This window comes from Heterodontus francisci, chromosome 4 (genome assembly GCF_036365525.1).
Source record: "Heterodontus francisci isolate sHetFra1 chromosome 4, sHetFra1.hap1, whole genome shotgun sequence".
Lineage (NCBI taxonomy): Eukaryota > Metazoa > Chordata > Chondrichthyes > Heterodontiformes > Heterodontidae > Heterodontus > Heterodontus francisci.
In genome coordinates, this window is record NC_090374.1 from 53,473,593 (window position 1) to 53,485,611 (window position 12,019).

At 44.0% G+C, this 12,019-nt stretch overlaps 1 protein-coding gene across 3 annotated transcripts in view; it reads right to left on the reverse strand.

The window, feature by feature from the left end:
* The window catches only part of arhgef28a (Rho guanine nucleotide exchange factor (GEF) 28a), a 564,358-nt gene extending 554,420 nt beyond the window's left edge, over positions 1-9,938 (reverse strand). For 2 of the 3 annotated variants that reach the window (XM_068029539.1, XM_068029541.1), the window contains exon 1: positions 9,462-9,938. In XM_068029539.1, coding sequence (XP_067885640.1) covers positions 9,462-9,576 — 115 coding nt within the window. In that variant the 5' untranslated portion in view covers positions 9,577-9,938. The remainder of the gene's footprint in view (positions 1-9,461) is intronic. The other variant, XM_068029540.1, reaches the window with a different exon arrangement.
* Positions 9,939-12,019: the final 2,081 nt, after the last annotated feature.

Below are 12,019 nucleotides of genomic sequence, written 5' to 3' on the forward strand. Positions count from 1 at the left end.
GGATATCACTGATGAGGCCAATATCATCATACAGCATCCCAGCATACTAAGTCTACCTCATACTGATTGATACCTGAACTACCGTTCTTTTCATCATCCCTCCACTCTTCAGTCTCCAATACCCTAATCAGAAGAGCCTACTCCATTAGCAATAAGAAACAGTTACAATGTTATGACCGAGGCGGGAGGAGTACACTGTTTATTCTAGTCCCACTTCTCCACGGCTCACAACATATATTTAAATTTTCCCACTTCCGATACAGTCAATCAAATACTCTATTTTTCCAAGAATAAAACACATCAACCAGGTTTCTTTAATAAATAACAAAATTATCGGATTATAAAACAAGTCTTAACCAGTAATGAAGTAAAGCATAAACACAAAGACTAAAATATTACAGTTCCCCTTTTAACTAAGCCCCTCACACTCACACAAACACCGGTTAACCAGAAAAATAAAAAGGGATTTTTACTTAGAGCTCTGTTACAGATATAAATAAAACACTTGCGCGGAACACATGCTTATTCTTGAAGATGAGATATGTTGTGTTCCAAAACTGGCGTAGAGTCTGGCCTCCGAGGACACATAGACAGGTCACTGAGATTTTTTAGAACAATTATTTTCAGGCGGCATTGAGAATTAATTTAGCAGGCTTTTCTTCAAAGACAGGAGACAAGATGAGTTGACACAATGGACTTCTCAGGGTCTTTTAGAGAGGTGCTAAAAAGCTGACAGGGTTGACAGGGCCCTCAACCGTATCAGGCCCATTTCCCGCACCTCTACCCTCACCCCTTCCACCCCCCCCCCCTCCCAGAACCGCGACAGGGGTCCCCTTGTCCTCACTTTCCACCCCATCAGCCTCCACATCCAAAGGATCATCCTCTGCCATTTCCGCCACCTCCAGCGTGATGCCACTACCAAATGCATCTTCCCCTCCCTTCCCCTGTCAGCATTCCGAAGGGATCGTTCCCTCCGCGACACCCTGGTCCACTCCTCCATTACCCCCACCACCTCATCCCCTTTCCACGGCACCTTCCCCTGCAATCGCAGGAGGTGTAAAACCTGCCCATTTACCTCCTCTCTCCTCACTATCCCAGGCCCCATACACTCCTTTCAGGTGAAACAGCGATTCACTTGTACTTCTTTCAATGTAGTATACTGTACTCGCTGCTCACAATGTGGTCTCCTCTACATTGGGGTGACCAAACGCAGACTGGGTGACCGCTTTGCGGAACACTTCCACTCAGTCCGAAAGCATGACCCCGAACTTCTGGTTGCTTGCCATTTCAACACTCCCACCTGCTCTCGTGCTCACATCTCTGTTCTGGGATTGCTGCAGTGTTCCAGTGAATATCAACGCAAGCTCAAGGAACAGCATCTCATTTACCGATTAGGCACACTACAGCCTGCCAGACTGAACATTGAGTTCAATAATTTCAGAGCATGACGGGCCCCCCCCATTTTACTTTTAGTTATATTTTTTCTTTTTTGTGTTTATTTTATTTTATTTCATCTTAGTTTGTTCAGTTTGCTTACCCACTTTTTTTCATGTTTGTACTTGCGGCAGTTCGGTTTTCAGTCCGCTAACACCCTATCTGTACTAATGCTTTGTCTTTCAACACACCATTAACATATTGTTTGCCTTTGCTCCATGACCTTCTGGTCGGTTATTCTCTGTGACCTTGTCCTATCTACACCTTCTCCTTTGTTATCTCTTGCCCCACCCCTGCTTTACTCGCTTAAAACCTTTTACATTTCTAATATTTGCCAGTACTGAAGAAGGGTCACTAACCTGAAACGTTAACTCTGCTTCTCTCTCCACAGATGCTGCCAGACCTGCTGAGTATTTCCAGCATTTTTTGTTTTTATTGCTGGAAAGCTGAGCTGGGTTGTGGTCTTCTCTCCTTCCTTGGAAGTTCTCTCCCTTTTTATACAGTTCAATTCTAGCTCAAAACAATTCAAAAGTGCAACCAACAACAAGCTTTTGACCGTCATCAATCTTGACCTGTCACTTCTTCGTAAACAATTTCTCCTGGTGTCCAAAGTTCTCCATTGTTTATTGAGCCGGAAGTCAGGTGTTTTGCTGGAAAGGCTTGTTGTTGTTGTTGCTGGAAGTCAAATGGTTTCACGGAAAGGCTTGGTTTCTTCACAAAACCTCTCAGTGCCCTTTTATAAAAATGTATGAAAAAACTTTTTTAAGGACTGTTTTTTCAAAGACAAGTGGCCTTTACATGACCCCATTTGAAAACCATAAAGTTTAACATTTCTTCAATCTTTCAAAAATGAATCCTCAAAAAATAGGTTTAATAAAACACAGAGGCTCTTTCGTAACAAAAAGAACTGCACCATATCAAGTTTACACTTCAACTCTATGGATTTCCTTCTCATAAGATCAACACATGTCCACCTGTTACTCGTAGTACAGCAACTACCTCAACCAAGACAAGAGTCAGCCTCCCAAACACCAGTTCCACCTTGCGCAGACTACAATGTATAATTAAGACAGCGGATATAGAAGTCCGACATATGTCATCCAAGAAGCTCCACTCCATCCTTCGTACCCACAAAGACAAGAAACCATCTCATAACTAACCAGGAAATTACATGCATCTACATCGGAGAGACAGGCTGCACCTACACACTGGACGCATAGAACACCAAGCCTGCTTCAAACACAATGAATGGGACAAGTCAGCTATTGTCAAGCACGCTCAACTCAATAACCACTGCATGAAATGGTTCAATTCCAAACTCTCATCTCATACAAGGGGAGGCAGTGGCGTAGTGGTAATGCCACTGAACTAGTAATCCAGAGCCCAAGCTAATGCTCTGGGGCATGGGTTCGAATCCCACCATGGCAGATGGTGAATTCAATTAATCTGGAGCTAAAAAGCTAGTCTAATGGTGACCCTTGTCATAAAAACCCATCCGATTCACTAATGTCCTTTAGGGAAGGAAATCTGCTGTCCTTAACTGGTCTGGCCTACATGTGACTCCAGACCCACAGCAATGTGTTTGACTCTTAAATGGCCTAGCAAGCCACTCAGTTCCAGGGCAATTAGCAATGGGCAATAAATGCTGGCCCAGCGATGCCCACAAATAAAAAGAAACACATCAGGGAGGTTATGGAGATCTATCAACACCACATCATCCGAAAAGACAATGACCTGCTCATCAGTGATATCTGGCTATCCCTACTCAAGAAACACATTACCAACGTGCTCTGCAGCCAACATACTCAAGGAAACAACTGCTCTTTTCAGAGCAAATTCATGTGGTGTAAAAACCATAAAATCATCTAACTCAATATTCTCTATTATGTGTCCCCCAAAAAACTATAATACCTCTCCCACAATGTAATAATATAAATAAATGCTATCAACTATCAAAGACTTAGAAATGGCACGCACCAATGCAACTCTAAGGAAGCAAACATACAGAAACCTACTGGTCCACTTAGCTTATCTTACAGGCAAATAAATATATTCCCAACCCATCAGGATTTGTGTAATCTCCTGGGAGAGGCAAAAGAAACTGATGAAAAACCTGCTGTATCCCAAGATGAAAAACCCATGCCAATTAGGGCAGAAAAATAGAAAATTCCTCTCCAACCACATTAGGCAATCAAAACAAGTTCAGCAGATAAACACTGGCCCTGATTTACATTACAGCAGTTACCTCTTGTATGAGGTGATCTCCGCCTCCACCAGAAACAGATCCAGCTTCTGCTTGACAGAATGCAGGGGTTCAGCACTCATCGCACGAACCTGTAACCTGTTCCACAGATCGACTATTCTTTGAGAGAATAACAACTGTTTAACTGCCTGCCCAGTTTTGCCCTTAAACAACCCAAGTGTGATTCCTGCTTCTCCCTAATCTATTCCACTGAAATAATTGGTCTACATAAACACAACTTAGTTCCTTCATTTTATAAAACTCGATCAAATCCAATGGAGCTCTAAATACTAGAGAAATCAGTAGAATTTGTAACTGCCAATGAACAAAAAGATTAAATTGCATGCTGCATGTTGTAAGAGACAGACAGGTGACAGTAAAATAGAACTAGGATTCAGACAAGAGTACTAGTTTTCTGGTTTTCTTCGAAACCATGGGGCTAAATTTTCACCACAGAGGTCTAAAACCCACCCCCAGTGAGAAACTGATTAAAGTTCAAGGGGATGAGCCCTTAATTGATATGGGGGTGGGTTTCCTGTCCACTTAGAGCCAGTGGGGATGGGAATGGAAGTAGGTCAGATGAAGTATGGGACTCATTTAGACATCCCACAGCAGACATCACTGAGGCTACTGGTTGTCCTGAGGGAGAGATCTGCATTTTGTTCCAAAGCCTTCCACTGCACCAGAGGGAAATGAGATGGCACAGTGAGCCGGAGGCCTGGCACCCAGAGCAGGGCAAACTGTACTTCATCAACGCTGGATCTAATGCTGGAGGCCATGAGGGAGAGGAGGGAGGTCCTCTTCCTGGAGGGTGGCAAGAGGAGGCTACCTCTCTGTTCAGCAAAATCTTCCTCCGCCTCCAATTCCTCCTCCTCCTCTCTTCCCTCCCGCTCCTGCTCGGATGAGCTGTCTCCTTCCAGGGCCTCACTGTCCCCAAGGTCCACACCTCTCTGGAGGGCCAGGTTATGGAGAGAGCAGTAAATCACCACAATGCCATAGACAAATGCAGGAGGGTCCAGGCACCAGAATTGCATCTTTAGAGGCCCGATGCCCTGCTCAATGGTTGTCCTGCTGAGCATTGGGTGCATCATCTCTGTGTCGCTGTCTGGGGCTCCTGTATAAGTGTCAGCAACCAGTTCTTCAAAGGATTTCCCTTGTCCCTTGGGATCCATCCACACACTTTGCAGGTTGGAGTGAGGATCTGAGGCAGCCTGGACTGGTGGTAGCTGAAGGAGTCATGGCAGCTGCCAGGAAAGCGAGCACACTTGTCTTGTTGTGGTCACAGACCAGCTGGATGTTGAGGGAGTGGAGGCCCTTCCTGTTGTTGGATTGCACTGGCCAGTCACTGGGTGCAAATTGATGATGTCCTGCACCTAGGGGAATGCAGCGATGGAGGTGAAACCAAATGCCCTCCTATCCCCATGAGGCCATGCCTGTCGGTAAAAGAATGTGCTGTCCAGCTCTGGCAAAGAGGCATCAGTGACCAGCAAGTTGCTGTGGTGTGCTGCCATTTTTGAGATGTCACTAAGGTCTGCAGCTGATCCTTGGAAGGAGCCAGAAGTGAAGAATTTCAAGGCCACAGTGACTTTGACAGCCACTGGCAGGGCACGGCAAACAGTGCTGTGAGGTGCAATGTCTTCAGCGACGAGGGCACAGATGACTGTGATCATCTGCCTGAAAAGTCGCAAGTTTCTTGCGACACTGGGTCTCGGTCATCTCTAGGTATTTCATGTTCGGTGGTCGATCCTGTGTTGTGCATTTGGTCTCCATTTGCCTGCTTTTCTTTCCTCTCCCGTGCCCTCCTGAGGCCTGGAGCTTCTGCCTTTCCTGCGAAGGGTGTTGCCCCTCATCACCACTAGGCCCAAAATCTGACAGTCATAGCCCCATTGCTAGCTGGCACCTTCCTTCCAGGCAGGTGGTCACCCAACTGTCCTTGGCAGCCTTGCCCCCTGTTCTTCTGCCCTGGCGATGGCAGGGGGTGCTGACCCCATTCAAAGCCTGGGCACACAGTGCCCACTCTCCCTGCCAACTGTGCAGTGCCAAGGGCACCCCCTTACTAAGTGCCCAGTCCCCATTTGCCTGCTGAAGCTGTTGCTGAAGGTACGGGTAATCTGTCCAGTCCTTTCAAAAGCAGAACTGCAGCCCCTTAAAAGCTCTTCACGAGCTTTTAAACTATCTTGATTAGCCTGAATTGGAAAGAGAGCTGGGTTCTTGTCCCATCCTCCCCATCCCGCGCCGCTCATCATTGCTGGCACTGGAATCAGCACCTAGAAATCAACACGCCACTCAGTGTCAGTATTTTCGGGGCTGCCCCCCACCGCCCCGGCCGCCTCAATTCCTGTCTTTGTAGGGCCCCAAAATTTCAGCCCCATACGATTGTATTATGACCCTACTCTGAGCTAACCACCATTACTTTCACCAGTAGCTAGCTACAACTAAACCATGCAACACTGCCTATAGTTAATGAATAAATCCATAGGGTGCACCAAGCAATTCTGTCACTGATGAATAACTGCATGTACAGTCCATTCCCACGCTCCTGCATTTTGCACTGTGACTTGTGCAGAATTGTGAAAGTAATGCAAGCATGAGAATTTTAGAGTGTAATTCTAACACGCCTTCAAGTTAACAGTGAATAAATCTACAGTTTGGCAACGTTTTAGCAATCCTTTGAGCCTGTCCTTGTTTTGTTTTGCCTCATGTAATGCTATGCATTATCCCTCTGTTTTCTTTTTGAAGCATTGCCTGAGCTGCACCTTTAACCCTCTGGGTGCTGAATCCTTTTTGCAGTTTTCAGCATCTGCACATTTTCTGCCATAGAAGTTATATAAACAAGAAGAAAGGTACAGTCAATACGAGCAGGACCAGATGGTAATATTTTCAAATGTACTCGTAGCTTGAGGGAATTAGCTGCTCGTTCGGAAATTGAGACCACCAGGAACCGAAGGGAGAAACTGAACCAGTTAAATACAAAATTCATTCTGTACAGAATAGCATTATTCTGAGATCCTATTATATAATTTTGAAGAAAAAGTAACAAGACATAAAAATCAGATAAAATTGAAAATTAAGTTCTCCAGGAGTACAATTGCAACCAATAGTGCCAACCATCAATATTTTCCAGTTTTTTCAAGACTTGTGGCACCCTCATCCTCTGCTGATCACTTCCACCTCCTGTATCTTTATTGTTTCTTTCTGTCCTCTTAGTTTCTGATTCATTTCTTACTCATTTTTAAATTTCAAGTTATTATGCATGGATCCTATCCAAATTTTAAAAAAGATTTGAAAAAGAATTATGATCGAGAAAAACAGCCGTGATTCCATTGGTACTACATTGCAAATAGCCACATTTGCTAACAATCTTGTCCCTTTTTCCGACCATATTAGAATCAAAAATGATCAAATTGTTAAAAAGCTGGTTAAAAATTTAAAAATACCCTCTTTTTGCCAATACAATATTGCAGCCGTAACCTATATTTTGTCCTTTCTGTATTTCATTAATCATTTGCTTTTTAAAAAAATATTGTTGCATTTAAAATCTTTTTACCACTTCATCCTCAGCTAAGTACTACAGCAGCACTTTTACACCAAAAATTATCAGAATATTTTGTCATGTGGTTTTACAGTTCATTGATGCTCCTGTGCTTTGCACTGTCCCATAAAGTGATAGGACACAACTTTGCATATAATCCTTATCTTAATTTCATTTATGTATTATGATTAAAACTCATTGTAGGATAGGGGAAGTGGTGGGGGGGAAAAACAGCAAAATTACTAAAGCAGGTTTCACAGAGACCTAGCAGAAACGCAGTTAACAAATGATGGCACAGAGCCAAAAAAAAGTGTAACGAAACAACAAAGAAGCCAGATGAGACAATGTCATTGCCATAAGAAAAGGAAGAGAATAGAAATCAGCACGAGAGTGCCAGGAGAAAAAAAAGAAAGCAATTAAATCGGAGGAGATGAGACAGTAGATTTAGACACAATAACTTGTATTTATGTAGCATCTTTAATGTAATAAAATGCTCCAAGGCACTTTACAGAGGCATTACAAAATGAAATATGATACTGAGCCACATAAGATGATATTAGGGCAGATGACCAAAAACTTGGTCAAAGAGATAGGTTTTAAGGAGTGTCTTAAAGGAGGAAAACAAATGAGGGAGAGGCAGAGAGCTTTAAGCAGGAAATGACAAAGCAATACAGAACTAAACAGAGAGGAAAAGAGGAACAATAATGCTGGGACAACAGGGTCAGAATAAAAATGATGTAGGACAAGGGGAAAAACTATACAGTCTGATTTTCACTCAAATATTCATAAGAGCCTTTAAGATGTTAAATGCACAAATACACAACCTGGTTTACATGACAAAAATATTTCCATCAAGCATGAACATAATGACATATGGCTTTCATTTGAGGAGAGGCTACGCTGCCACCAACCGCACCACCCCCCTCCCCCTGCCAAGATAAATACAATAAACGCATGGCCTGTATTTTTATATATATATACAAAAAAAATTTGAGCAGTCGTATTCTTGCTTAATGTATCTTTCAATTAAGTTGTCATGTTAGCTATCCATAAATTAAACAGTGATCCGAAGAAGGGTCACTGACCTGAAACGTTAACTCTGCTTCTCTCTCCACAGATGCTGCCAGACCTGCTGAGTATTTCCAGCATTTCTTGTTTTTATTTCAGATTTCCAGCATTCGCAGTATTTTGCTTTTATTAAACAGTGATAGATTGTTTCCACTGTTTGCCAAGATGGTGATGAGAGAGCACCAGTTAAGATAATTACGAAAAAAAATTGAGGAGGTTAGAAAACCTGCTTACATAGACTAGCTAAAATATGCAATTTCCCACTAACAACTGTTGTTGAGTCCATCAAGTTCTTTTGAAAGGGTATTTGATAGTTGCTTGAAGAAAAGCAGAACAATAAAGGTTACGGAGAGTAAGCAAGAGAGAGTGGAATTAGAGTTACGTGCAGCAAACTCGATTCACTTCACATGACATCAAGAAACGACTGATTTCTCAGGACACCGGTAAAGCTTATGGGCCCCAACAACATCCTGGCTGTAGTGCTGGAGACCTGTGCCCCAGAACCATCTGACCCCTTGCCTATACTGTTCAGGTACAGTTACGGCACTGGCAGATACCAGACAAAGTGAGAAATTGTCCAGGTACATTCTGTCCACAAAAACAGGATAAATCCAATCTGCCACCCCATAAACCTACTCCTAATCATCAAACAGCACTTACTCGCCCATGACCTTCTTGTCAATGCTTAGTTTGGCTTCTGCCAGGTCCACATTGCTCCAGAGCCCATTACAGCCCTGGTCCAATCATGGGCACAAGAGCTGAGTTCCAGAGATGTGGTGAGAGTGGTTGCTCTTGGCATCATGTGTGATATAGACTGTTGAAAATCAAAAGTCATCATAACATTAATACCTAGTGCTGATACGCCTGCTTCAAAGTGATGCTGACCTGCCACACTGCTCGGAGCGCCGCGGCTCTCAGTAGTCCATACTTCGTGGAAGAAAAATTCACGAACATCGAAATTAGGAATCCCAGCACCATTGCTTATAGAATCCAGTGTCCAAAATCTTTATTTTGGACGAGGTTCGTCCTTTAAAAGAAAACTTCGCTTTTCACATCAAACTTTTGTTTGCGGAAAACAATTAGTGCTGCGACGCTGAGCTCGAGTGTTTTATAAAGCTGCTTTGCTCCAGATTAAAGAGCCCTCACTTCGTGCAAGAGAGAACTGCAGAGCTCCCGGTCACATACCTGAAAAGTTTCGTTTTCCCGAAAGCCGAACGACTCCGACTGCACTCCTGGAGCGCTCAGACCCTCCGATAACAATTGCTCCACGTCTTGACTCAGGAGAGCTCCACGATGTCATCCATATTTCACGATTTACACTGATGGCTTCTTGGCATCTCTCAGAAGGTGGACACAACTTGGAGACATGCAGGCTGCACACGTCACCGACTATTACTGAACGTTTAAAAACCAAAGACAAGTGAGCAAACACTTCAGCCAAACGCCACAGGCTCCGTTGTCAGGGAGTTTTCCTCACAACTTCTTGTTTTGCAGGCAGTCGGTGACAGCTTGTCGCCACACTTGGTTGCACCTGATAAAAGTGCCTCAAGTACAAAGAGACAAAAACAAAACAAAAATTCCCATCACCGGTTGCCACAGACTTAATTAATGCAACGTGTCATTTAAACAGCGGGAGGACATGTTCACAGGAATTACTGAGTGAAAGTCCTGTGAACTCACCAATCACCCGCAGCCTGCAGCAGCTCCGCACCACGAGCAACAACAGGCACTGTCTCCTCAGAACCTGCACTGCTCATTGGCAGCAAATAGTGCCTGAGTGAGCCGATTGGCTGCTGCATGTGAAGTAAATAAAATGATTGGCTACATTCGCTATCTAAACAGCCCTCATTGGCGAATCCAGTCTACTGATCACAGAGTATCTAGGCATCTGATTTGTTGAGCATTGGATACTCTGGTTGGCCCAGTGGAATGCCTCCAACACAGGTCTTCAGATGTGTTCATTGTCCAGCTAACATCTCCCAGTCAAACATGGACTTTTTTTTTATTTGTTCATGGAATGTGACCATCACTGGCAAAGCCATCAATTATTGCCCATCCATAAATGCCCTTGAGAAGGTGATGGTGAGCCGCCTTCTTGAACTGTTATAGTCCATGTGATGTAGATACACCCACTGTGCTGTTAGGGAAGGAAGTTTGCATTGACCCAGCAATGATGAAGGAACAGTGATATATTTCCAAGTCAGGATGGTGTGTTACGTGGAAGGGAACTTGCAGGAGATGGTATTGTCCTGCACCTGCTGCCCTTGTTCTTCCAGGTGTCATGCACAGAAGGAGCCAGGATGAAATAAACAATGAAATGGAAGAATTATGTATTTGAAAAGTCACAAGAACATGGACACTTACACACAGCCAAAGCGGAGTAGCAGCCATGTGACCTCACCTACACTGGAAATTCACAAACTCATCTGCAATGATGAGGCTTGTTAAGCTCATCTGAAATAGCTCGAGGGAGAACCCCTTTGAAATTGAAAGGATATATTGCATATTAATAACTCTGATCAACATGAATGAACTAACAGAGGAATCTGGAGACAGTCTAACTCATAGCCAAACCAAGATGAATAAGGTGTGAAGCAGCAACATCATAACAGAATGATTCCCATTCAAACATCAAACGATGGCCATGGTTATCATCCTGGCCCATTGTGTGGTTACAACAGGGAAGAAGGTCACACGTCTCCTAACAGGAACTCCAATGTGATAAATTTTCACCATAAAAAGGTAGCACTCTGGAGAGAGGGGGGAGAGATCAAGCCAACATCATAGAATGCCTGTGAGAAGGATCCAACAGACAAGAGAAGAAATGAAAACAGAAAGTGTTGGAAGTACTCAGCAGGTCTGGCAGCATCTATGGAGAGAAACAAAGTTAACATTTCAGGTCTGTGACCTTTCTCTGTCCACAGATGCTGCCTGACCTGCTGAGTATTTCCAGCACTTTCAGTTTTTATTTCAGACTTCCAGCATCTGCAATATTTACTTTTATTTATGCAAGAGAAAAACCCTGATGACCAAGAACAGCCACCACAGCAGAGACATCAAAAAGTGACTTTGAGACTAACCATCTGTGAAGGTAACAAACTACACACCACCGACTTTGGGCTGTATTACGACCTCTAGAGCTCTACAATACCTCCGCAAGTTTTGATCAGCGGTAGCGGTGATAGTGTGAGCCAGGGGGCAGCCGGGAAGGTAAGTTTCACTATAAAGTACTTACCTGGCGATTCGGCAACTTCCTTTTGATCAGCGGTAGCGGTGATAGTGAAAGGCAGGGGCAGCCGGGAAGATAAGTTTCACTATAAAGTACTTACCTCGTGATTCGGCGAACGCGGACACGGGGACTGCTGGGAAAGTGAACTTATATTTCGGGCAGTGGCTAAACCCGAGACACTACACGTGTAGTGTCTCCCACCTATCCTCCTCCTCTAACCAAAAAAAAAGGACTCTTGTGTAGCGGGTTTGGTAAGGTAAGGTTTTCCTTTATTTATTTATTTTTATTCTCTGTTGTCAATTTAGAGCAGAGGGGATGGAAGATAGGGCAGTTGCATGCTCCTCTTGCAGGATGTGGGAGGTAAGGGTCACCACTTGTGTCCCTGCTGACTTCACCTGTGAGAAGTGCACCCAACTCTAGCTCCTCACAGACCGCATTAGGGAACTGGAGCTGGAGCTGGATGAACGTCGGATCATGCGGGAGGCTGAGGGGGTGATAGAGAGCAGTTATAGGG